Source organism: Typopeltis vanoorti, chromosome 13 (assembly GCF_054136105.1).
Source record: "Typopeltis vanoorti isolate ZY-2024b chromosome 13, IOZ_Tvanoo_1.0, whole genome shotgun sequence".
In the NCBI taxonomy this organism is placed as follows: domain Eukaryota; kingdom Metazoa; phylum Arthropoda; class Arachnida; order Uropygi; family Thelyphonidae; genus Typopeltis; species Typopeltis vanoorti.
The window spans coordinates 121,453,604-121,481,027 of NC_143561.1; the positions used below are offsets into that span (position 1 = coordinate 121,453,604).

Below are 27,424 nucleotides of genomic sequence, written 5' to 3' on the forward strand. Positions count from 1 at the left end.
TCACTAGTGGAGTGCCTCAGGGATCTGTTTTAGGGCCATTACTATTTAACTTGTATATTAATGATATTGGCGAAGATTTGGATGGAGATATTCAGTTGTTTGCAGATGATGCAAAGTTGGGACGAACCATAAAGAGTAGTGAAGATGTTGTGGCCTTGCAAGAAGACTTGAATAAATTGAGTGATTGGGCAAGCAAATGGGGATGTGAGTTCAATGTTGCAAAATGTAAGGTTTTAAAATTTGGAAAACAAAGATGGGATGCAGAATTTATGCTTGGTCAAAATATATTGTTGGAAGTAGAGGAAATAAGAGATCTGGGAGTGATTGTGGATAAGGATCTAAAATTTAGGGGTCACATCGCCAAAATTGTGAAGACAACACAAAGACTTCTGGGAATGATGAGGAGGACACTGACGTGTAGAAGTAGGGAGATTCTTGTTCCATTGTATAAGGCTTTGATTAGGCCACACATGGACTATTGTGCCCAGATTTGGTCACCTGGTTTTCAGAAGGATGAAGAGATGTTGGAAAGGGTCCAAAGGCGACTGACAAAGGTAGTTTCTGACCTCTGGAATGTCGAGTATGAGGAAAGATTGAAAAGATGTAATTTGGAGAGACTAGTGGAGAGAAGGAAGAGGGGAGATATGATAGAGACCTACAAGTTGGTAAGGGGTTGCTATAGGATCAATGGTGGAGAAGTTCTACAGCGAATAGTGGGAGATCAGGGGAGAACCAGAGGTCATCCCTGGAAACTGTATAAAGAGGGTGTGAGTAGGGGAGTGAGAGGCAGGTTTTTTTCGTGCAGAGTTGTGAATGATTGGAATGCCTTGCCTGAGAGTGTGGTGTCTGCAAGTAGTTTGAATGTGTTTAAGACACGGTATGATGAGATGTGTGTGTAAGATAAAAGGACCTCCTAGATGAGTCTTTGACTCCATGAGGTCTTGTTTAATAATAATAATAATAATAATAATAATATAAAAATAAATGAAACATGTCTTAGGTACATAAAAGAATAAATACATAAAAGAACGTAAACAGATATAAAAATTAGTTTAGACAAAATAAATGTAAAAGATGTGTATGAAACAGATGTGAAAAAATAGAAAAACTTATAAAACATTCAGAAAAAAAATCATTTAAAAAAAAAAATATATATATATATATATACAATAAATTATACTAATAAAACTAACATGTACATAATTTATACGAGATGGTAAATATTCATACTCGGTAAAAATTTAAAAACTGAGGTGGCACTTGGTGAATCTGATAAAATCTGCCTAAGTATATAGGAGTCAGACAGATTATGAAAGAAACTAAAAAAAATGACTGCACTCATTGGCAAAATGAAGGCAGGCAATTAAAATACAAATGATGGTAAGTCCATTGTCACATAATTCACACATACGCATATCATTACTCCTCACTAGGATGATGTGTAAGATGACTATGACCTATGCAGAGCTGAGCAAGACCAACTTCTACTTTATGGTTCCTGAGTAGACTAGACTGCCATGATTTAATACCTTTTTATTGATCTCTCTATTCCATTATTATTATAATTATGGCTATTTTGCCTGCTTCAGTTTAGGAGTGCCCCTGTTTAAATGTCATTGGCTATTTACTCACGGATTCTTAGGGCATTGTATATGTAGCATAAGGAAGAGAAATTTACACATACCTTTTTCTGGGTGTTGTGGCTTTTCTTCTTTCTGCAATGTCCGAAACTACTGAGTGTGTGGAGGGTAGGCAATTCCATGATGACTGCCACTGGCATGAAAGTCTCTATCTTATGATCTGCCTGTAATCAGTGTATGGAACAGCCAGATGGTGGAAGAAATGAGCTGACCTAGTTGCAGTATCTGCAACCTCATTTCCCTTACTCCCAGTGTGGCTTGAAATCCAACAGATGCATACATCCAAGTGTAGTTCCACAACTGATAGAGAAAATATTGGATTTAAGAGAACCCCTGGATGTATTTCCAGCTCTTACACATCTTATTTCCTGTAGAGTACTTCATGAGACTAAATATATTATGAACTTCTGGTAGCAATGCAATCTTATGTATTTTAATGCAATCTCTATCATATACAACTCAGCAGTAAAGTTGTTGCATTCTAGTGGGATCTGGGCAGATATTATACCGTCTGAAAGATAGCAGAAGATTCTACTAGGATCTCTGACTTTGAACCACCACAGTAAAATAAAAAAATAAAAAAAAAGGACAAAATTAGAATCGATTATATGAACTTGAAAGAGCTGCTGATAGACTACATGGTAGGTGTATGAATGCCACAGTCAAAGTGTATTTAGTAGCATCCATGCTGTGTTGTTCACCCCAATACCTATGGTTTAAAAGAAAGCTTTTACTTGCGAATCAAAGAGTCATATAGCAATCTGATGGGTGTTGTACATGTTCTCCCACCATGAAGAGAAAATAGTTGGCCACATGGAATGGTCTGGCAGGAATTTTATTTTTGTAACATGTAATAGAGACAGCTGTTGGCATCGAAGAGGAAAAGGTGGTTTATTTGACTTCTAGGAATAGGTGAAGTTCGAAATGCTCCAGTTGTGATTCTTATGGCTCGATGGTAAATGGTTCAGCCAATGAGGGTACACACTCTCTCTCTCTCTCTCTGGCAGAAGCACAGACTTGGGACCCATAATCAAGTTTTGATCTAATCATCACCCTGTACAATTGAAACAAGAGGTGAACAATATGGTATTCACTGCTTTACAGCACTTCAACTCATCTTAAAGTTACCTCTTTTACATGAGTTTCAAAGGAGTAGAAGAGGGCAAAATTGTTCAACTTCATGAAGGGAATAATAAGACTAAAGCTTCAAATTACAGGCCAATCTATTTGTCTGGAGTAGTGATAAAGATGTTTATGAGGCTAATGAGGACCAAGATTCAGAATTAGGTTGGCAACAACGATCTCTTTGATGGACAGCATGGATTTAATAAAGAGGATTGTGTTTTAGCAATCTGCTTACTTATTATAACAAGGTGACAGATGCTTTGGACAAAGGGGAGCCATACACAGTGGTATATTTAGGTTATATTGTGTTTTAGCAATCTGCTTACTTATTATAACAAGGTGACAGATGCTTTGGACAAAGGGGAGCTATACACAGTGGTATATTTAGGTTATGCTAAAGCTGTTGAGAGATTGCCACATAATAAGTTGGTAAGTAAATTGGAACAGGTAGGGCTGTATTGGAGACTGGCTGTCTGATAGGTATCAGAAAGTTTGGTGTATGGGGGCACGGTATCCCAGAAGAGGAGTCACTAGTGGTGTGACCTAAAGGTCTGTTTTGAAGTCATATCTGTTTAATCTATATGTAAATGATATTAAAAAAAACATTTAAATAGTGATATGCAATTGTTGGGAGATAAAGCAAAGTTGGGAAGAACTATGAGGAGTAGAACAGATGTAGCCTTGTAAAGGGGACTTGAACAGACTTTGTGAATGAGAAAATGAATAGGACTTCTAGTTGAATGTAGCATAGTGTAATGTTTTAAAGTTCGAGAAACACGGTAGGATGCAGGATATAAGATTGGTGGGAATATCTTAGAGGATGTGGAAGAGATGAGGGATCTGGGGTGTTGGTGGATAGGAACCTGAAATTATGAGGACAGTACAATGCACTATGGCAATGATGTGAAAAACACTGACATGTAGGAGTAAGGATTTTATGATTCCCTTGCATAAGGTTCAAATAGATTGCAGGTGGGTTACTGTGCACAGATATGATCATTTGGTTTGCAAAAGCATGAAGAGGTGGTGGGAGATTGAAATACGTTGCCTGAAAGTGTGGTGGGTGTGGAGACACTGAATGCATTCAAATCACAGTATGATGAACTGCATCTGTGTGAATGATGGAGGACCTCCTGTGATGAGTTGTTTGACTCCATGGAGGTTTTGTAAAAAATCTCACATAAATGCCTTTAATATGTTTGTTAGAAATACGTTTTTGTTATGTAAATATTATTCAGTATGCTAATTATGTACTTTATATTATTTGAGATGTCATGTGATGTGGAGTTTTCACTGAGAATCAAGGGGACAGACATGCACATTGGCTGTGGGAAATTTTGCTTCTAGATTTCTCTCTCATATCACATTACATGGATGGATCTTTTATCCTCAAACTTTGCAACTAATCTGGGGTTCCACGAGGCTCTGTGCTTTACTCTACTCTTTTTTTTTTTTTTTTTTTGTTATATCAATGACTTTCCCAGTATCCTAACCTCTAGTTTCATGGTATGAATATATTAAAAATATATACCTTTTAGATCAAAAACTGAATTTTCTTTTTTACTCTTTCACTTTACAATTTTCTTTTTTCATGACAAATCTAGAACACCACCACCAATACAAACTTCCTGTTTGTGGAGGAGGGACCCCCACTGTGATAGTGTTATTTTCTTTTCGTATTCTTGGCTCTGCTTCTCCCAAATCTTTTGTACTCTGGCTGCTATTCTCAAGAAATACAACTGCAGGTATCTGTTATTTGCCATTATTTTGAGTGTGTTGTACTCAACATTCAGAGAGGGGAATCTGAGGAGTGTGCATATACACACACACACTGCTTCCCTCTGCTTGGGAAAGACAAGTGGTCTTGGATGGTCTAGCCAGCATCAGTCATCTAGTGGGCATACCTGCAAGGGTAAACAATGTCACAGTAGGTCTCCTTTCCCCATAGTCTACACTACCTAACTCTGATTGTGATCTCTAAATCACTTTTCAATGGCATGCTGAAAACCTTGGTAATTTCAATACTTAAAACTCAATGAGGTGTTATTTCTTTTGAAAAAAAAAAAATCTTCCCGTTTACTTTTGATTGACTCTGTGAACAAGATGAAATTTCTCTCCTTTAAATAATTCTAAACTGCAGTCTTTCTTGGCATAAATATATAATAAATAATTGCTTTTCACATCTAAGACTGAGTTTTCTATTTTCACTGAAGGCATTTCTCTAGTTCCCCTGATTTTAATATTATTATTATTATTCAGGCCTCCAAGGAGTCAAAAGACTCTCGAGGGAGGTCCTTCCTAAGACATAAAGTCTGTCAAGACTCATTGAGGGGAGGTCCCCCCCTGAGAAACACAAAGTTTATCATACCACTCTTTAAACTCACTGACCGTTCTCGCTCCCACCACTCCATCAGGCAATGCATTCCACGGCTCAACCACCCTCCACACAAAGAAACCACTCCTTACCCTCTTGCTCACAGTTTCCTTTTGTAACTTCCAGGGATGGCCTCTTGTCATCACTCCTTCCCGCTGATCAACCAAGCGAAAGAACTCCCCAGTGTCAACCCTGTAACCACCTCTCAACAGTTTAAAAGTCTCAATCATATCACCTCTCCTTCTTCTATCCACCGAACTCTGCAGTCCACATTCTCTCAGCCGATCCTCATAACTATCCTTGTACAGTCCTGAAACCATCTTTGTCATCCGTCTTTGTATCCTTTCCACAGTTAATTTATCCCCTTCAAATCCTAGGGACCAAATCTGAGAACAATAGTCCAAGTGTGGTCTGATCAGAGACTTATACAACGGAATGATAACCCTCTTATCTCTGCAGGTCAGTGTCCTTCTCATAATAGCAGCAATCCTCTGTGTTACCTTCACCACCTTTGCAATATGTCCCCTAAACTTCAGGTTTCTATCAATCATCAACCCCAGATCTCTTGTCTCCCCTACTTCCTCCAGTATAACTCCTCCCATAGAGTATGCAGCATCCCATCGATGTTTCCCAAACCTCGAGACCTTACATTTTGCTGCATTAAACTGACACCCCCATTCATTTGCCCATCTATCTAGCTTATTTAAATCCTCTTGCAGGGCTACCACATCTGCACTATTACTAATAATCCTTCCCAGCTTCGCATCATCCGCAAACAACTGAATATCCCCCTGCAATACACTGGCTATGTCATTGATATAAAGGTTAAACAATATAGGTCCTAGTACTGAGCCCTGTGGGACCCCACTTGTAACCCTCTGCCTCCTGGAAACTGCTCCACCATACACAACTCTCTGATACCTATCAGACAGCCAATCCTGAATCCAGTTGACCAATCTGACATCCAGACCCATGTGCTGCAACTTAAATATCAGCTTATCATGTGGCACCCTGTCAAATGCCTTCACCAAGTCTAAGAAAATTGCAGTATATGCCTTTCCCTCATCTAATGTTCTTGTAACTTTATTATAAAAGGCTAGCATATTGCTAAAACAAGAGCATCCTTTCACAAATCCATGTTGATTCTCACAGATAACATTACTCTCATCTGCCCAATGCTGTACACGGTCCCTCACTACTTTCTCCAAGATCTTAACAACTACTGATGACACACAGACTGGCCTATAATTAGACACTTCCGGTCTGTTACCACCCTTATGCAATGGTACTATCTTACCTTCCTTCCATTCCCTGGGCACCTTTGCCAAAGCCAGACTTTCATTGAAAAGCCACGTTAAAGGTACTGTCAATTCCCTAGCACATTCTCTCAAAACTCGTGGCGAAATACCATCCAGTCCCACAGTTTTACTGACATCCAGAGTACTCAGTATCTGAAACACACTCTCCTCCTGTACCTCCACACCTCGTACCAGTCCTATCCCTCTAGCATTAAAACTGACTCCTCTAGGATGAAATACTCCAATAAAGTGTTCATTGAACAATTCCACTATGTCCTCTGCATCAGTCACTCTATTCCCATTTTTATCCCACAATATCATTCTTCCACAGTCATTTCTCCTCCTACTGGCCACATGGCTAAAAAATTCCCTAGGATTTTCTTTGGATCTTATGGCCAATCTCCTCTCATATTCCAGTTTCGCTTTCCTTACCACACTAGTCACTCTTCTGGCCTGTGTCTTATATTCCTCATGCATCTCTTCACCTGTCTCCTTATATCTCTTCCATAGCCTCTTTTTCGCATGCAATTCCTGTTTAATATTGTTTATCATCCACTTTACTCCAAACTGCGTCCTCTTCTTGACTCGTGGTATACAACTTACCATTGCTGATAACAAATATTCTTTCACAATTTCCCACACACTGGTGATATCCTGGCCTTCCAATTCCTCCCTCCATGAAACTTCCCGAAGTTGACGTCTAAGACTATTATAATCACCTGCCTTATAATTCCACATAAGTTCCCGTCTCTTTGATACTCCTGCATGTCTATTCATTTTCCAAGTCAACACCATATGGTCACTCTCTCCAACTGGTGGGAGAGACGTCAACTCAGTTATTATACCAGTTATTTTCACCAGTTATCAGTTATTTTCACCTTCAAGATCTCATTGTACAACACTTACTTCACGCACACACCTAATTCCAATCCATCAGTCTTATATAAATCCTTCTATTCATCAGATTCATTCCATATGTCTACAAACTGCACTCAATTCACTGACCCAACCTATGCATCGATTCATTTGTAATCTTGGCCCTCTTTCTCGACTCACCTATACCATACTATGGCAAATGACTCACAATCTTCACTCTTTTGTTCTTCTTTTTTGCTTCTTTGCATAACTTTCATATCTTCTCTCATCTTTTTACTTATCAAATCATTTGTGCCAAATCAATCAACTCTTTCACTTTACTTCTTTGCATTTGTGATAATGCAGTAAAGTCATAGAATCTCCATACAAAACTCTCTTCTTCCTGTCCTAATTTTATCATATTTTGCTTTTTTTCCCCTCACCCCCTCTTCTTTCTTTCTGATTCCAGCTCTATCACTTGCCAGATGTTTTGCAATCATTTGAGCTCATATTTGTTCTGAGAAGAACTTCACATAAGCATACTTTTCGCAATTGTGTGATGCCCTTCTTATTTTGTCCCTTCTATCAGTGCACTTTCATCCATAATTTTGCTAATACTCACATTTTCTGCTTTTTGTTGACATTTTCCATATTGCTGTCATGCTTTTTTCACACTTGAACACTCTGGTATGTTTTTTTTACTAGTCTTGCTTTCATTCTACAAATCTTTTTATAGCAAGCAAATAAGAAAAGAATGATCATTATGGGCGATTTTAATTACGGCAATATGGACTGGAATGATGAGATAGCAACTGGAAGTAAAGACAATGAGTTTATTGAGTTTTTGAGGGATAACTACCTCAGACAGTGTGTAACAGAGGGCATGTGAGGATTTAGGGTCTTGGATTTGATAATCACATCAGAGGATATAATTATAAATGAGGTGTCAAATCATCCACCAATTGGTGAGAGTGACCATGAGGTGATTACCTGGGTGGTTGCCAGCAGTGTGAGGACCTCTGTGCGAAAAGGGTATATGTGGAACTACAAGGGGAGGGGGGGATTATGAAGAGCTCAGGAGACAGCTTGTGGGTGTAACATGGAATACTGGAAAAGAGATCAATACAGCTTGGGAGATTTTCAAAAACTATCTAGTAGATGCAATATCTAAGGTGAGAAGGCTAAATAAGATAGGTGTGAGATGGATGAATAAAGAGATTAAGCATGTGATACAGAGAAAGAGGGCATTGTGGAGGCAGCATAAGAGAAGTGGAAATAACCAATTCCGTGAGATCTACAAAGACCAGGCAAGGAGGATGACTTGGTTGGTGAGGGTAGCTAAAGAGAGGTATGAACAGTAGTTAGCTAACGAAGCCAAAAAGAATCCTAAGGAATTCTTTCGATATGTAGCCAGCAAAAGAAAGAATGATTATGGAAGGATGACACTGATAGGAGAAAATGGTATAAAGGCAGCTGTTGCAGAATGTGTGGTGGAGATACTTAATGAGCAGTTCATAAAGGTCTTTCAATCTTGTGAATGTGACTACATGGAGAGCAGTAGATGATGGGGAGGAGAGACTGACTAAGTGAGCAAGAGGTGTATATGGAGTTGGGTAAACTAGATGTTAATAAGGCTGTGGGACTTGATAATATATCACCACATATTCTGAAGGAATACGCCAGGGAGTTGACACCTGCCTTGACATATTTTTTTAATACTAGTCTTGCACTCAGTTGAATTCCTAAGGAGGGCAAGATTGTGCCACTTCATAAAGGAGGTGATTGAACTCAAGCATCAAATTACAGGCCTATCTGTGTGTCAGGTGTTGTGGTTAAGTTGTTGGAGAAGCTTGTGAGAACTAGGATTGGGTTGACAACAATGGTATTATCTTTGATGGGCAGCATGGATTTGCTAAAGGGAGGTTACATTTTCGTAATCTACTTATTACAATAAAGTGACTGCTTCCTTGGACAGAGGAGAAGGATACACAGTAATATACTTAGATTTCGCAAAGGCTTTTGATAGAGCACCTCATGATAAATTGATAATCAAACTAGAGCAGATGGGTTTGGATATTAGATTAGTGCATTGGATTGGAGACTGGCTATCTGATAGGTATCAACAAGTTGTGTATGGGGGGCCATTACTGTTTACCTTGTATATTAATGATATAGGTGAAGATTTGGATGGAGATATTCAGTTGTTTGCAGATGATGCAAAGTTGGGACGAACCATGAAGAGTAGTGAAGATGTTGTGGCCTTGCAAGAAGACTTGAATAAATTGAGTGATTGGGCACGGAAATGGGGATGCGAGTTCAATATTGCAAAATGTAAGGTTTTAAAATTTGGAAAACAAAGATGGGATGCAGAATTTATGCTTGGTGAGGATATATTGTTGGAGGTGGAAGAAATAAGAGATCTGGGGGGTGATAGTGTATAAGGATCTGAAATTTAGGGGACACATAGCCAAAATTGTGAAGACAACACAAAGGCTTCTGGGAAGGATGTGGAGGACACTGACATGTAAAGTAGGGAGAGTCTTGTTCCTTTGTACAAGGCTTTGATTAGGCCACACATGGATTATTGTGCCCAGATTTGGTCACCTGGTTTTCAGAAGGATGAAGAGATGTTGGAATGGGTCCAAAGGAGTAGTTTCTACTAAGGTAGTTTCTGACCTCTGGAATGTTGAGTATGAGGAAAGATTGAGAAGATGCAATTTGCAGAGTCTGGTGGACAGGAGGAAGAGAGGAGATATGATATAGACCTATAAGTTGGTAAGGGGGTTGTTATAGGATCAATGCTGGAGAAGTTCTACAGAAAATAGTGGGAGATCGGGGGGGGGGGGAGAACCAAAGGTCATCCCTGGAAACTGTATAAAGAAGGTGTGGGTTGGGGAGTGAGAGGCAGGTTTTTCTCATGCAGAGTTGTAAATGATTGGAATGCCTTGCCTGAGAGTGTGGTGTCTGCAAGGAGTTTGAATGATGTTCAAGGCATGGTATGATGAGTTGTGTGTGTGTGATAAAAGGATCTCAAAGATGAGTCTTTGACTCCATGAGGTAATAATAATAATAATATTCCTCACTCATGCCACATCGAATAAAGTCTCTCATATTCAATTACACTAGCAAAGATTTTTATACTGCCATTGTTCTATAATACACTGATGTCATTTAAACAATATCCAGTACACAACACTTTTTTTAAAATAGTTACACACAGTACACTCTATTACACACTTGGAAAAAACAAGAAACTATCACAAATTATAAATTAAAGTTGTCAAAAAATTATGTTCTTGGTTTAATCCTTTATCCAAGTGTAACCAAACAAAGTTTGTGCCTGAAGTATTTTTGGGACTGGGCAACTTGTATACAGAAGCTAATGACTTCACATCACTTGCCTTAGTATCCCATAATGCATAGCACATATCCTTACGGACATGCATAATGGGAAATGTTACTACCCAGACTGGTTTCAACCTTTATTGTGGTTTCATCAGTGGGAGCAAGACCCAAAAGCAATAGCAAGGTTGAAGTAATGCAGAAGTCATATTTCCATATAAGAGTAGTCGAAAGATGTCACACCTTATTTTAAAATACTCTGTATTAGAGATAGTTGTTGGAAGTTTTCCACTTGATTTCTTGGCATCTTTAATTTATAGTATAACCAAGTGGAAAATTTCCAACACCTATCACAAATTAACCTAATATTTCTACCACTTGTCCAGGGGTGCACCGGCCATATGTGCAATGGCCATATGTGCACAGGTGCCAAAGAGGAGGAAATACTTAAAAAAAACGTTTTTTAAAAGTGATTTTTTTTTTTATTGGAGGGGGGAGGGATAGGGGCACCAACTAAAGTTTTGCACACAGGCACCGGACACTACTAGCGTGCTACTGGGTATAGTGGCGCCAACCAAAGTTTTGCACACAGGCGCCGGACACTACTGGTGCGCCCCTGCACTTGCCAAATGTCATATTATATATTTAGTTTAATCCTTTATCTAAGTGTAAGCAAACAAAGTTTGCACCCGAAGTATCTTCAGGACTGGGGCAACTTGTGGCAAAGTTGAACTAAGTTCTTTCTCTTATGCAGAGTAATTTAATAATAATGAGTGACACCTTTTGGCAACTGGCATATGGAAATATGAGTTCTGCATTGCTTCAATGTTGGTATCACCTCTGGGTCTGGCTCTCACTGAAGAGACCTCAATAAAGGTCGAAACCAGTCTGGGTAGTGACCCTTCCCATAATGCTTAGCATTATACATGTCTGCAAGGAGATGTGCTTTGCATTATGGGATACTAAGGAAAGTGATGAGAACTTAGTCCAACTTTGCCACGAATTGCCCCAGTCCTGAAGATACTATAGGAGCAAACTTTGTTTGCTTACACTAGGATAAAGGATTAAACTAAATATATAATTTATACTCTAACCAATTGGAAAAACTTCCAACTCGCTAAACATTTCTTTCTGAAATCATTCAAGTTCATGCTTTGTTCTGAGGTCTCCAATATGTACATATTTATTCCCTCATTCTCCTGACCTTTCAGAACTAAATTTAAAATAAAATTGTCAATCTCTCTACTCCATTAAAATTACCAAGTCGTTAATATGCAACCCTCTACATCAGTGATGAGCAGGCCATATGCAGCTCTCCAACTACTAACCTGTGGCCTGCCAAAACGTAGCATTTCATTTAGCTGAAATATTAAAATTTTAGCAAAAGGTACAATACAATGTGTTATCAATATACATATTTATTCCCTCATTCTCCTGACCTTTCAGAACTAAATTTAAAAAAAAAATGTTAATCTTTCTACTCCATTAAAATTACCAAGTCGTTAATATGCAACCCTCTATATCAGTGATGAGCGGGCCACATGCGGCCCTCCAACTACTAACCTGTGGCCTGCCGAAACGTAGCATTTCATTTAGCTGAAATATAAAAATTTTAGCAAAAGGTACAATACAATGTGTTATCAATATGAAGCACACATGAAGAGGTCACATGAAAAAAAATATTTGCCCACAACAATAGTTCCCACAATTGTGCCATTCACCTTTTGCATATTCAGTCACGCACGAGCAGCCGTACTTTAACAATATCTGAAAGTAATTGCATTATTCTTGAATAAACTTATTTACTAATTTACATAAAAATTCTTTACAAATTTAAAAAAAATTTTTTTACAAACAGAACCCTGTGTTTAATCAATGAGTTCAAAATCTAGAAGATGCTAAGTTGAGGACGAAATTCGTCAGTCTAATGAAAGATGGACATGTGAACATTTTTTTACTTGCATAAAAGACAATGCTGTTTTTGTTTTTGATATGTTGTGAAAAAATATGACATGAAGAGGCATAAAACTAAACATTCTTTAAAATTTGACAATTTGCAAGGACAGTTGCATAAAGACAGTGAATCAACTGCAAAAAAAATCTTAAACAACAGCAAAATGTATTTAGAGCTGCTTCATTAACCACAGATGCTGCAGTTCATGCATGCAAGCTACACTGTTAGTCAAATTTTGGCAAAAAGAATTCATTCTTTTTGCCAAATCATTCTCTGATGGAGAAATAGTAAAAGAATGCTAGTGGTAGCAGATGTCGCTTTGCCTGATAAAAAAGATATAATTTCGAAAACCAGCTTGTCACAATTTACAATCGCAAGAAGGACTGACAATCTTTTGCAAATTATTGAGGAAATTTTGCAGGGACATATTTCTAAGTTAGAATGAATTTCTTTGGCTTTGGTTGAAAGTTGTGATATTAGTGATATGGCACAACTTGCTATCCTTTTGAGAGGAACAGATTCTAATTTTAACATCACCGAAGAATTTGCATCTTTAGTTCTACTGAAAGTAACTACTACCGGCAAAGATATATATACAGGGAACTGAAAATTGTTCTTAATCAATTAAATATCCCAGTAGAAAAGATTGTTGGTATAACAACAGAGCTTGAGCCATGTCTAGTATGAATGTTTGGTCTATCAGGATTATTATCTAGAGACATAAAATGATTAACAAGATGCAAAATAATTATTTCTTACTGCATTTTGCACCAAGAAAATTGGAGTGCAAAAGTTTTGAAAATGTTCAATGTAGTTCCACTGATCATTAAAACTGTAAATTTCATTAGATCTTGAGGACTGAATCGTTGTGAATTTAAGGAATTTTTGAGAGATATGGAAAGTGAATATGGCGATATCCTTTTTAACACTGAGGTTTGATGGTTAAGTTACAGCACAATGCTTAAGCATGTGTACAGTTTGAAGAGCAAAATTCAGTTATTCTTGGAGATGAATGACTACCCGTTTCCAGAATTTAATGATAAGGACTGGATGTGCGACTTTGCATTTTGTGTTGACTTTACTCAACATTTGAATGAATTAAATGTAAATCTTTAAGGCCAGAACAAACTTATTAATGAAATATTCAATAAAATAAAAGCCTTTGAAAATAAACTAAAGTTTGGAATCAGCAACTGGAATCTAATAATATGGCTCATTTTTAAATTTTCAGAAAAGAAAATCCATCTGAAATGAAACAATATGCAGAAGAAATACAGAGACTACAAAACGAATTCAGTTCACAGTTCAAAAACTTATGCGAAAATTAAACTAATTTTGATATTTTCTCATCACCCTTTAACATAGGTGTTGAAAGGGTTCCTGAAGAATTTCAAATGGAAATAATTGATTTGCAAAGCAACACTGAACTAAGAAATAAGTTTCAAACTGTTAGTCTTATTGACGTTTATAAGAGTCACTTTCCAACTGATAGATTTCCATTGCTGGCTACCCATTCTAGGAAAATAATGAGTTTATTTGGTAGTACTTATCTGTGTGAACAACTTTTTCTGAAAATGAAAATTGTAAAAAATGATTGTCGAAATCACCATGATGACGAACGACTAAAATATTGCATTAGAGTAGCAATTTCAAACATGCTTTCCAATACTGAAAAGCTTGTTGATGAGAAACAAGCCAAATATCTCATTAATTAAATTTCAGCAGCTATTTAATTTCTTTTGATTAAAAAAAATTATGTACGTATACCTGTCTATATATTGAAAGTATTACAATAAAAAGTAAATTAAATTAAAAAAACTTTTCCTTGTAAATCTATGTCGAAAATGAAAAATTAATATTATGTTTGTTGCGGCCCATATGGAATATTAGGTTTTCAATTGTGACCCACTGAAGAACAACGGTTGTTCATCACTGCTCTACATGATTTTTTTTGGTAATGAAATTTTTAGATTTTGCACATCTTTGGAAAACACTCCAATATTGACTAAAAGGACTATTCCATTGAAGTGAATTTCCTCTTATTCAAAATCCTGATTTCCAGTGGTTTGAAAATATTCACTACAAATAGCATGTGGAACTGAAGAACAGCATTAGTTTAATTGAAAATATGAAAAAATACAAAAAGAAATATACCTAATTTTTAATTATTATTAAAACTTACCCAGGTCTTGATTATGTGATTTTTCATTCCCTTCAATATATAATAGACTGTATCCTTCCCACAATCTAGTCATACCTAGTGGACATATTGGTAACGTAGAAGACTGACTATGTCTCACTAACAATATTCCTGTTAAGTAGTCTCCACCTGGAAGTCCAGGTGGCCCAGTTGGTCCTGGAGGTCCTCTAGTTCCTGGTATGCCTGGAGAACCAGTAAGTCCAGATAGTCCTCTATCACCTTTATTTCCAGGAGGTCCTGGAAGACCCGGAAGGCCTGCTGGTCCCCTCCTTCCCTGTTCTCCTTTAATGCCTGTAAAAGGAAATTATTAAAGTTTATATTAGAAAAATTCTACTTGTTACAGAAAGAAAATTGCTTTTTTCTATAAATCGAGTGATTTCCTATACTGCTAAGACAAAACTTTATTAATTATTGGTGAAAAGAAGTAGATATTGTGTAGGATTTGTCTGGGGACACAAGATGTACAATGGCAGCATACCAAGAATTATGAAAAATTAACAAGAGATTTGGAAAAGAAGCTGTTACGGAGGATATATCATATAGTAGATAATGATCAGAAGCATGAAGAGTATAAAATACAGGCTACAAAAATGATAAGCATGGTAAGAAAAGGAAGAATGCAATATGAGAGGTGATTGATCAGATCAAAGGAAATTCAAGAGAAATAAATTAAATTTTACAATATTGAAAGCATTAAATCTCATGAAATTCTATTGCACAAGACTAGTATCTCTCTTACTATTTATGTTTTTTTCTCTAATACCAGGTTCTCTTGCAACCCTACATTACTCTATGCTTATGATGAACACAACTTTCACTTTTCATCACAATAATGGTTGAAACCCTTCCCATAATGCATGGCAATAACCACCTCTGAAATGGAGTATTATTATTACTTATTCAGGATTTCCAAGGCATCATAAGACTCATGGGAGGCCCATCTTACACAACACAAAGTCTGTGATACTCTTCCTTAAACTTATTCACCACCCTCTCTATGGCAATTGATCATTGCCATAAGATCTCTTGCTTCCTCTAGTATAGTTCCACCAATAGAGTATGCAACTTTCTATTGATGGATGTCAAATTTCAATATCTTACATTTTGTTGCATTAAACTGATATCTCCATCACCCCACTCATTCTCGTGCCTGTCAAGCTTATTCAAATCCTCTTGAAGGGCCACAACATTGGCACTATCACTAATAACCCTTCCCAGCTTTACATCATCTGCAAGCAAATGAATATCATCACACTGTAGAAATCCATTTGTGACCTCCTCCTATCTTGGTACTGCTCCCTTGTACAGAACTATCTGATATCTATCAGACAGCCAATCTTTTATCCAATTCAGTTTAATTCACTAATGTTAATATCTGAATCCATATGCTGCAACTTAAATATCAGCTTACCATGTGAAATCCTTATCAAATGCCTTTTTTTTTTTTTTGGGAGGGGGAAGGTACTATATGCCTTTCCCTTATCAACTCTTGTTACTTTATTTTAAAGGCAATCAATCAGATTACTGAAACAAAAATGTCCCTTAAAAAATCCATGTCTGACCCTCACCAGATAATATTACCCTTGTCTACCAAATGTTGTATGCATTCTCTCTCTCTCTCTCTCTCTCAGAAGAAAAGATTGAATATTGCCTTAATCACTCATTTATGGGACATCTAAAGAATTTTTGCATGATATCAGAGCACTGGACCATGCAGTCCATGAAAGAGCAGCAGTGGAGTTTTAATGTTAAAACAGCACTTTAAACAACAGGAGGTAAATATCCCAGGAATCACCACCTGGTTTGGGAATGTTCTGTTAATTCTCTGCAGGTATCAAACATGATCTGCTAGACCTGAGTGACCATACTTTTGGTGGCAGATGTGTCTCTTGGAGGGATAATGAAGGGAAAGTTTGTGTATCTATAGAAAAATAAAATAATAATAACATGCCTTTTCTAGATACTAATTACATGTATTTCCTATGGCACCCTTCCTTTTTCAGTTTACAGAAAACCTACTCACACAGGTAGATACACAAACACTTTGCCATCACTCTCTCAGCAATATCAAAACTCCTGTCAACAGAGCCTCCAATCTCTGTTCTACCCAGGCTTCCTTTACAGCTGAACTCTCCTTTATTTTCCAGACCTTCTTGTCCAATGGTTACAGTATTAAAAAGATAAATGAATTGTTCCTCCCATCTCCTCATATCCCTGTAAACATGCAGACTATAGTAATGCCATCATTGTTCCTTATATTGGGGAACACCTCTGAAAGAATAGCCCTTACTCTAAAACAGTACAATCTCTGCACTGCATTCAAACCTGATCTGAAGTTGGATGCTCTCATCTACTCTCCCAAGGATCCTCTATCACCTCCCTCTATTCCAGGTGTTTACTAAGTCCTTGTTCTTAAAATTTTCATATTATGGTCAACCTGGGAAATCTGTTAACATTCACCTAGAAGAACATAAGAAATACATTTGCCACCATAAGTATGGTTAGTCAAGTCTAGCTAACCATGCCTTGGATATCTTGCACACAACCAAATGTAAAAAAAAAAAAAAAACTACTATGCTTCACCATAACAATATACAAACTTGATTTTTATTTTATTTTTTATTTTATTTTATTTTTTTTCAGAATTCAGCAGCATATTTAAAAACCCAACCAAATCTCACAATAAATATGATTGTGTTAAACTTCTCAAGATTTGGCAAACTTTAATTCTTAGGCCTAAGAATTTCCACATCCATGGCACTTCTCACAGTACGTCAGGCTTTCAGTCTAATTTTTCCACTTATCGTTTTGTGTGTTTTGACAACTTTAATATTGTTTCCCTGACAGTGTCTCAGTGACTGAGACAAAATATAGAATCAATTAAACTATTTAATTATTTAAACATGTGTTTAATTGGTCTAACGTGGAATAAATACATTTCTTCCATGTAAGATGAGAAAAGACTATTAGTCTTTGAGATGAAGTGCTATAGAAAACTTTTGAAGATACCATACACTGCACACATAAAAAATGGTTAGAAGGAAAATCTGCTCCATTGCCAGAACACAAGAAAATATCATCACTAAAATATGTAGGAAACAACTCTGGTGGCTAAGCCATATGGTTAGATCAAGTACTTTACTTTAAAAAAAAACAAAAAAACAAGGTGACCTAGAATCACCTGAATAGATAATGTTAGAAAAGAGACTAATTCTTCATTCGACACTTTCATAAGGAGATCCAAGACAGAAACACTTAGAGAGAGAGAGAGAGCACGTTAGAAATGTCATCTTTATAGTGCCCCCAAAAGTCTACATAGACTATGGGTGAAGAAGAAGATTCATTCCATACAACTTCATAATGAGTGTGTGCTACATAGAACTCTACATAGTCTGAGAGACTATTTTTATAATCAGAATTTTCCCTGATGATGTGTTAGTGACTAAGACGAAATATAGGCTCAATTAAACTTGTGTTTAATTAATTATATGTGCTGTATTCATTACATGAAACCTAATAATGAATGCATGCTACATAGAAATCACTATAGATCTGTGAGAATATTTTTAGAATCAGCATCTGCTACGAACCACTCCCTTTATCTCAATAAATATGGCTATCTTAATATTAATTATATTAATTTGCCTAAGATCTAGAAGAGAGTTATTCTAAGACCACATTTAGCTTCACATCTCTGAATTCACTTTGGCACCTTCACAAAACATTCATTCCTTTTCATGATTTGAATTATTTCTACAACAATCTAACTGAGGGCTTTGTGTTTTGCAACAGTTTTAATTTACTCACTGACTTAACCCAGCAAAATTTAATAACTCAAAAAATTATTTATTTTCTTCCTCTCAAGAGTTATAAGGAGTTGGGTATAACGAAGAGTTATAATTATTATTATTCAGGCCTTCATGCAGTCAAAAGATTCATTCTGGGAGGTCCCTCCTAGGAAACACAAAGTCTATTATACCACTCCTTGAACTCACTGACTGTTCTTGCTCTCACTCTATCAGGCAATGCATTCCATTCCATGGTTCAACCCCCCCCCCCCCATGCAAAGAAACCAATCCTCACCCTCTGGCTCACAGCTTCCTTATGGCCCCCTTGTCATCACTCTTTCCCCACCAAGCGAAAGAACTCCCCAGTGTCAACCCTGTAACTACCTCTCAACAGTTTAAAAGTATCAATCATATCACCTCTTCTTCTTCTACCTACCAAACTCTGCAGTCCACATTCCCTCAGCTGATCCTCATAACTAACATTGTACAGTCCTGAAACCATCTTTGTTATCTGCCTCTGTACCCTTTCCACAGTTAATTTTTCAAATCCTAGAGACCAACGTTGAGAACAATAGCCCAAGTATAGTCTGATCAAGGTCTTATACAATCGAACAATAACTCTTATCTCTGCAGGTTAGCATCCTTCTCAGTATTGCAGCAATCCTCTGGGTCACCACCATGTTCCCTGAATTTCAGTTTTCTATCAATCATCACCCCAGATTTCTGTCTTCCCTACCTTCTCCAGTACAGCTCCTCCAATCGAGTGTGCAGCCTCCCATCGATGTATCCCAACTTCAAGATTTTACATTTTGCTGCATTAAACTGATACCCCCATTCATTTACATCTGTTTAGTTTATCCAAATTCCCTTGCAGGGCTGCCACATCTGCACTATTACTAATAACCCTTCCCATCTTCACATCATCTGCAAACAACTGAATATCCCCTGCAATCTACTGACAATGTCATTGATATAAAGGTTAAACAATACAGGTCCTAGTACTGAGCCCTGTGGGACCCCACTTGTAACCTTCTGCCTCCTTGATATTTCCCCACAATACACAACTCTCTGATACCTATCAGACAGCCAATCCTGAACCCAGTTGACTAACCCGACATCTAAACCCATACATAGAACTCTATGTAGAGTTCTATTTAGACTTAAATATCAGCTTATCATGTAGCACCCTGTCAAATGCCTTTGCAAAATCCAATAAAAATGGCAGTGTATGCCTTTCTCTCATCAACTGCTCTTGTCACTTTATTATAAAAGGTAATCCGTAATCATATTACTTAAGAAAGAGTGCCCCTTAACAAATCCATGTTAACTTTCACAGATAACATTACCCTCATCTACCCAGTGCTGTATATGGTCCTTCACTAATTTTTTCAAGATCTTAACAACTACTGATGAAACACAAATTGGCCTATAATTAGATACTTCCAGTCTGCTACTACCCTTACGCAATAGAACTATTTAAAAAAAAACCCAAATAGTAGTCATTCTCTCCTATCTTACCTTGTTTTCATTCCTTTGGTACCTTTCCCATAGCCAGACTTTTATTAAAAGCCAGGTCAACAGTGCTGTCAATTCTTTAGCACATTCTCTCAAAACCCATGGTGAAATACTATCCAGCCCCACAGCTTTACTAATATCAGTATTTGGAACACACTCTCCTGTTGCGCCTCTAAACCTCGAACCTTCCCTATCCCTCTAGAATTAAAACTTACTTCTCCAGGATGAAACTCTAATAAAGTGTTCATTGAACAACTCCACTATGTTCTCTGCATCAGTCTCACTCTATTCCCATTTTTATACCATAATGTCATTCTTCTACAATCATGTCTCTTCCTACTGGCCACATAGCTAAAAAATTCCCAGGGATTTTCTTTGCATCTTAGTGCCAATCTCTTCTCATATTCCAGTTTTGCCTTCTTCACCATAATGGGTGAGTATATGTTGAGTCTCTTCAGAATAAGATACACTTTCAGCATGAATGACCATAATATGATAAGCTGCAAGAACAAGGAACTTTGTCAACACCTGGAAGATCCTTGGGAGAATGGATGAGGGTGACCAACTTCAGATGAGGTTGGTCACCCTCAATTGTTGATCTTTTTGACATTGTAACCATTGGACAAAAATGTCTGGTGAATAAAGGAGAGTTCAGCTCTAAGGGAAGCCTAGGCAGAACAGAGATTGGAGGGGAAGACAGAATGGGAAAGTCTGTGTATAACTTGGCTAACGTAAATTCTTGGCTTTACGTAAAGTAAAATTAACGTAAAGTCTTGGCTAACGTAAATAAACAGCGTGGGAGAGTTTCCGAAATGAAGGAAAGAGTGTTGTATGGTGACTCGTTATTAAGAAGAGTAATAGACGGGAGTGTAACTAAATCGTACTTACCGGGTGCGAAATTTAAGGACGTAAGTGAGAGTATTAGAGTGCAAAAACAGAGGGTGAAAGAATTAATAATTGTGGCGGGTACGAATGAATTGAAAGGTGATAAATTTTTTATGAGAGAGGACTTGAAAGTATTGTTAAAGGTAGCGAAAGAAAAGAGTGACAGAGTTAGAATGGTGAGTCTGTTACCGCGGTATGACAGAGAGGAGTTTAGAAGGAGGGCCATAATCGCAAATGACATTATGCGCAGGTTATGCGGACGGTGTGGTGTGGTATTCGTGGATGTGTGGAATGACTTTGATGGGCGAAAGGACTTATACAAGATGGATGGCCTGCATTTGAATGGACTTGGTGTGCGGAGACTAGAAAAAGTGTTGCTGAATGAAGTGAAAATGGATGTGCAGAACCAGGGAAACTAGAACTACCAAGGAGGGGGGGGGGAGTGGATATCCAGACATCAGTGAGACAGTTAAGTGTAAAAATGTATATAATGTGCCTGAGCCAGCACTAAAGACAAAAAATGGGAATGGGACATTTAGAATAACGCATCAAGATAGGGTGGTACAAAGGGATCACTGCAATTCATGTATACTAATGCCAGGAGTATTAGGAACAAGAAGGAAGAATTTTTGGCTTGATTGGCTCTTCCTGGCCACAGGTTATTGGCATTAGTGAAACATGGCTGACGGAAGATGATATAGTTAGTGGGATAGAATGTGTAGGTTATAGTGTGTTTAGGAGGGACAGAGAGAATAAAATTGGGGGAGGGGTGTTATTGATGATAGCTGATGAACTGCAGCCAAGGAGAATTGAAGTATTGCAGGATAGTGAAAGGAGCTCATTTGAGGCTATTTGGTGTGAGATTGACACTGGCAGAATAAAATATACAGTTGGGTGCTGCTATAGACCAGGTGATGGAATAGATGGTGGAGATGGTATGCATAAACAAATTGATGAAATGAGTCGAAGGAGGGTAATTATTATGGGGGATTTCAACTATGGTAACATTGATTGGAAGGAGGAGAGGACACATGTGAGGAAGGAAATGGATTTTATTCAATTATTAAGGGATAACTATCTGAAACAGCATGTAATTGAAAATACTAGGGTGTGAGAGTGCTTGACCTGGTAATTGCATCTCAGAATTTGACTGTAATGAATATGACCATGTTGCCACCTATTGGTGAGAGTGATCATAAGGTCTTGACCTGGGAGGTGGCTAAAGGTGTGTAATTTGTGATTAAGACAGGGTATATGTGGAATTACCGTGCTGGCAAGTATGACAAGCTTAGGAGATTGCTTGGATCAGTGCCATGGCATGTACAACTGCAAGGGCTGGACGTCGATAGAGCATGGGAAGTGGTCAAGGAGCATTTACAGGAGGTTATGGCTGATTGTATACCTAGGGTCCAAATAGTAAAACAAGCTAGGGGTTAAATGGATGAATAACACCATTAAGCTTGAGCTGCAAAAAAAGAAACAACTGTGGAGGGAATTTAAAGAAAGGGGTGACCTGCAAGCACACGAACGGTATAAAGTGCAGGCTAGAAGGGTAACGAGTCTGGTAAAAACAGCAAAAGCCGATTATGAAAGGAAACTAGCTATGCAAGCAAAAGAGAATCCCAAACAGTTCTTTCAATATGCTGTAAGCAAGAAAAAAACGGTACATGGCAAAATGATTTTAAGGAATGACGATAGTAAAGAGTTCACTGAACCAGTCGATATAGTGGAGTTACTGAGCGAGCACTTTGCAAAAGTATATCATCCAGGTGGTGACGTTGAAAAAATGAAGGAACCATTAGTTTATACGGGAATTGTGATGAATGAAGTGGAGGTGAATAGTCTATTACAGAACCTTAATGTGAATACATCTGTGGGACTGGATGGTATACCGGCACGGGTCTTGCATGAAGCGACTAAGGAATTATCAGTGCCCTTGACCATGTTGTTTAATCTGAGTCTCGGGTCTGGCTTGGTCCCGAAGGCGTGGAAAGAGGGGAAAATAGTTTCACTGCATAAAGGAGGATCCAAGACTATGGTTGCAAATTACTGACCGATCAGCATATCAGGAGTCGTTGTCAAGGTCTTGGAGAAAGTAGTCAAGGGAAAAATACAGGAATGGATTGATGAAAATGAGATACTGTACAGAGGACAGCATGGCTTTGTGAAGGGTAGATCATGCCTCAGTAACTTGCTCAAGTTTTATAACAAGGTGACGGCTGAACTGGATAAGGGAAATGGGTTTACAGTGATACTGCAGGACCTGGCAAAGGCGTTTGACAGGATATCACATGGAATTCTAATCCGTAAACTACAACATATGGGAATGGATATAGGGTTGGTGAGATGGATAGCTGGGTGGTTGATGGAGAGATATCAAAGAGTAGTTTATTCAGGAGTAGAGTCCAAAAGACGGCCTGTGACTAGTGGTGTGCCACAGGGTTCTGTTCTTGGACCACTGCTGTTTAATCTGTTCATTAATGATATAGGGAAGGGTCTAAGTGGGACAGTTCATTTGTTCGCTGATGATGCAAAGTTAGGTAGGGCGATAATGAATGCAGAAGATGTCAAAGTCTTGCAAGGTGACTTAGATAGATTGGAGTTCTGGACTAAGGAGAATGGATGTCAATTTAATGTCACAAAATGTAAGGTTATGCATTTCGGAGCGAAAAGATTAGCAGCAGTATACCACATTGGTGGAACTGTACTCCAAGAGATTGATGAGGCCAGGGACTTGGGAGTGTTGGTGGATAGGGAGATGAAGTTTAGGGTGCACATTGCGAAAGTAGCTAAATCAGCTCATCAACTCACTTGGTTGTTGAAAAATACCTTGACGAGCAGAGAAAAACAAGTTATTGTACCTCTGTACCGAGCCCTGATAAGACCTCATCTCGACTACTGTGCCCAGATTTGGTCACTTCGGTTCCTTCTTGATGGGGAGGAGGTGGAGAGGATCCAGAGGCGAGTGACTAAGATGATAGCAGGTCTATGGAATGAACCATATGAGAACAGGTTGAAGATTTGTGGGTTGCAGAAACTGGTTGATAGGCGGAAAAGGGGAGATATGATTGAGACATTCAAATTGCTAAAAGGATTCTATAGGATTAATTCAGAGGATATTTTTGAGATCAGGACTGGTGGTGGGAGAACTAGGGGACACCCATGGAAGCTGGGCAAGAGCATGGTTAGCAGGGGTGTTAGAGCTGGGTTCTTTACTTTTAGAGTGGTAAATGAGTGGAATAAGCTGCCAGAGTCTGTTGTGGGTGCTATGACAGTGAGCGAGTTCAAGGCAAGGTATGATAGGTACTGTGAGAATGTTGAACAGTTGTGTGAACATGATGTTTAGGGCCTCCCTCGATGAGTCTAAGGACTCCCTGGAGTAGCTCGTAATAAGAATAATAATAATAATAATAATAATAATATTTACTTGTGTGGGTGGGATTTCTGTAAACCGAGAAAGAGAGAGCCATTGGAAATACATGTGATTAAAGTATCTTGAAAAGGCAGGCTGTTAGTATTTTCTTTTTCTATAGATATAAAATTCCCCCATCAGAGAAACATCTCCCACCATAAGTGTGGTCAATCATGTCTAGCTGACCATGTCTTGGATATTTTGCACCAGTGGCGGCCCGTGAAGTTTTAAGTGGGGGTGCTGCCTATACAAAATAATTTTAAAAAAATTCTTTTTTTCCTAATCAGTAACCAATTTATTAATAAATAAATCTAAAGATTTATTTAGTAATAAATTCTCATATTCCAGTTTCCAGTGAGATTTGATTGGATTTAAAAATCCAATCAAATCTCAATAAATATGGCTATGTTAAACTTTTCAAGATTTGGCAAACTTTAATTCTTAGGCCTCCTTCCCAACAGCACCCATATAGGGCAGCTCTGATAGGACTTCACGCTTTCAGTCTAATTTTTCCACTTATTGTTTTGTGCATTTTTTGTGTATGTTTTTGCAATTTTAATATTGTTTCTCTGACGTTTCAGTGACACACAAAATATATAATCAATTACACTTGTGTTTAATTATTTATATGTGATGTATTTATTCCATGAAACCTCAAACCTAATAATGAGTTTAAACCAGTACATAAGTCTAAATAGTCTATGTAGCACAGTTTTGTTCTTCCATTTATTCTTGTGTGAAGAAGTATCCACAGCATGGTCTTCCAATCTTGAATTGCCACACAAATGAAACAAATGTAGTTTCTATGTTTTTAAAGAGAGGTTAATGATCTGGGAGACTTGACAGAAAGCTAAATGTGGTCATTCAAAGACCACATTTAGCTTGACTTAAGTGAATTAACTATATTTTTTTATTGAGCTACTAGAGTGCCTTCAATAGGACATTAATTTAATTCCTTTACAGTTACAATTTGAACTGTTTCTACCACAATCTAAGTGAATGCTGTGTGTTTTCCTATCATTATAATCTGTGCTTTGAAAATGATGGAATTTGAAAAATTTGAAATTCAGCATAATATTAGTAACTCAATAAATTATTTATTTTGTTTTTCTGTTGTTGGCATCATCAAGGTGTAATATGAATAACCATTAACACTAAAGCCTATCATTACGTTTTCTTATACTCTTTCCAACTTTGAATCAGCAGCATAATAGTTGGCCATATACAGTTTGGTTAACAAATAAGATAAACAGCAGGGCCCAAAAACCAGATTAATATAAAAGGATTATAGAAAGAGTAGAAGGTGAACAGGAGGGCATGTGAGAAACTTTCTCTGAAAGTTCTGTTTTATTTAAAAATTTTTTTTTTTTTTTACATTTTCTTATCCCCAGACCTATGTAAATGGGAGTTTTACAGTGTTTAATTAATATGATTAACTAATACTCAACAAACAATGCCACGTTTGTAAGAACAACTTAAATGTAAATACAATGTTTTTTCATGTCAATCATGTACTGCAATTTTTCCTGTGCTTCTTAGTTTTAAACTTCAGTGTTTTTATTACTGTTTCCTATTCTTAGAAGACACCTGAAGAAGGCTGTCAAAAGCCGAAACTAGTTACGTTTTTATTTCAATAAAGCCTTACTGTTATTCTTGGTTTTAGTCATTAAATCTTTTTATTAAAATATATATATACACTATATATATTTTTTGTTAAAAATACCAAGCTATTTTAAACCTGGTTTTACTCCATTTCCCAAGTTAGCAAACAGACAAACAAGTCAAGTTTGTGCCTGCATGTATTGGAAGTCTAGCTGACCCTCAAAGTAGTGCAAGACCAAGGCAACTCTTGGTAAAAGTAGAATAAGCTCTGATCACTAACCTTAATATTTACCCTTAATGCAAAGCACATCTCCTGGAGGAGATATATGATGTTTTGCATTAAAGGCAAGGGGCCACTACCCAGACCGGTTTCGACCTTTATTGAGGTCTCATCAGTGGGAGCACTATACATATATACATAGTAAGCTGAAAATAGCCAGCTTATTTATTAATGGAGCTGTCCCTTTATACTGTATTTACTCAAATAAACTGGCACATTTTCCCTCATAATTAAAGTTAAAAAATTGTGGTGCGAGATATATGTGGGGATTTTTGAAAACTTAATTTTTTCAGGAAAACAATAAATTATAATTAAATAATTTATAGCGTTTATAATTAAATCCTTAGCATTCATTATAATTTTAACTGCTCACATGATGAAGCCTTTGGTTGGAAAGACCTGGGTTTGATTCCCATCCATGACATGAGGAACCTTTATCTGGTTTCTTTCAACTAAAGGTGAGTTAACAAGGTTCATATGGAGGTAGAGGGGTTTTTCACCCCAAAACTTGAATTTTCATCTCATAAAACAGGCAAACTGGCCCCATACACACATGAATATACAGTCATAAAATACCTATACTTATTCCCTCATTAAGTGGGCTCAACCTGTCCTAATAGACAGGAAAGAAAGGGGAAAATCCCCGTACGAATGAATAAATAAATTGCTCGCATCATTTATAAAATTAATGCATTTAAATTTTAATTATCAATGTTATTTACACAATTGGCTACTTTCACTTTCATCACGTGATATACTTGAATCTTTAGCTACAATGCTTCTGTAATTAAAACAAACTGTTCATTACGTAATGCTTGTCCTTTTATCATTTTGGAATCATAAGATCACCATGATATAAAAAAAACTGAAAATGGGTTTGACTTACCAGGAATCTACTGTTCGCTATTGCTACTCCCGGTCTCGAGAGTAGTTTCTTCGTATGCATTGTCAACTACCCAAATATGTAGAGGGTTTCTTCGTTCCCATCCAGGGCATCTAAGATGCCAGTTTTTAAAAACTCTTGGCAGTTATTTCTAGCAAAATCATGTCCCAAGCTCTCAAAATCAGTTGCATAACAGTTGTAATGATGTTCTCTTAATCTTCCCTATTGGAGTCAAGTGAGGAACCTTTATCTGGGTTCTTTCAGCTAAAAA

At 37.4% G+C, this 27,424-nt stretch overlaps 1 protein-coding gene across 1 annotated transcript in view; it reads right to left on the bottom strand.

Moving 5' to 3' along the window:
* Positions 1-27,424, bottom strand: part of Col4a1 (Collagen type IV alpha 1) — a 903,940-nt gene that overhangs the window by 16,029 nt on the left and 860,487 nt on the right. The window contains exon 37 of the mRNA XM_090402880.1: positions 14,771-15,079. Within this exon, the coding sequence (XP_090259006.1) occupies positions 14,771-15,079 (309 nt within the window). The remainder of the gene's footprint in view (positions 1-14,770; positions 15,080-27,424) is intronic.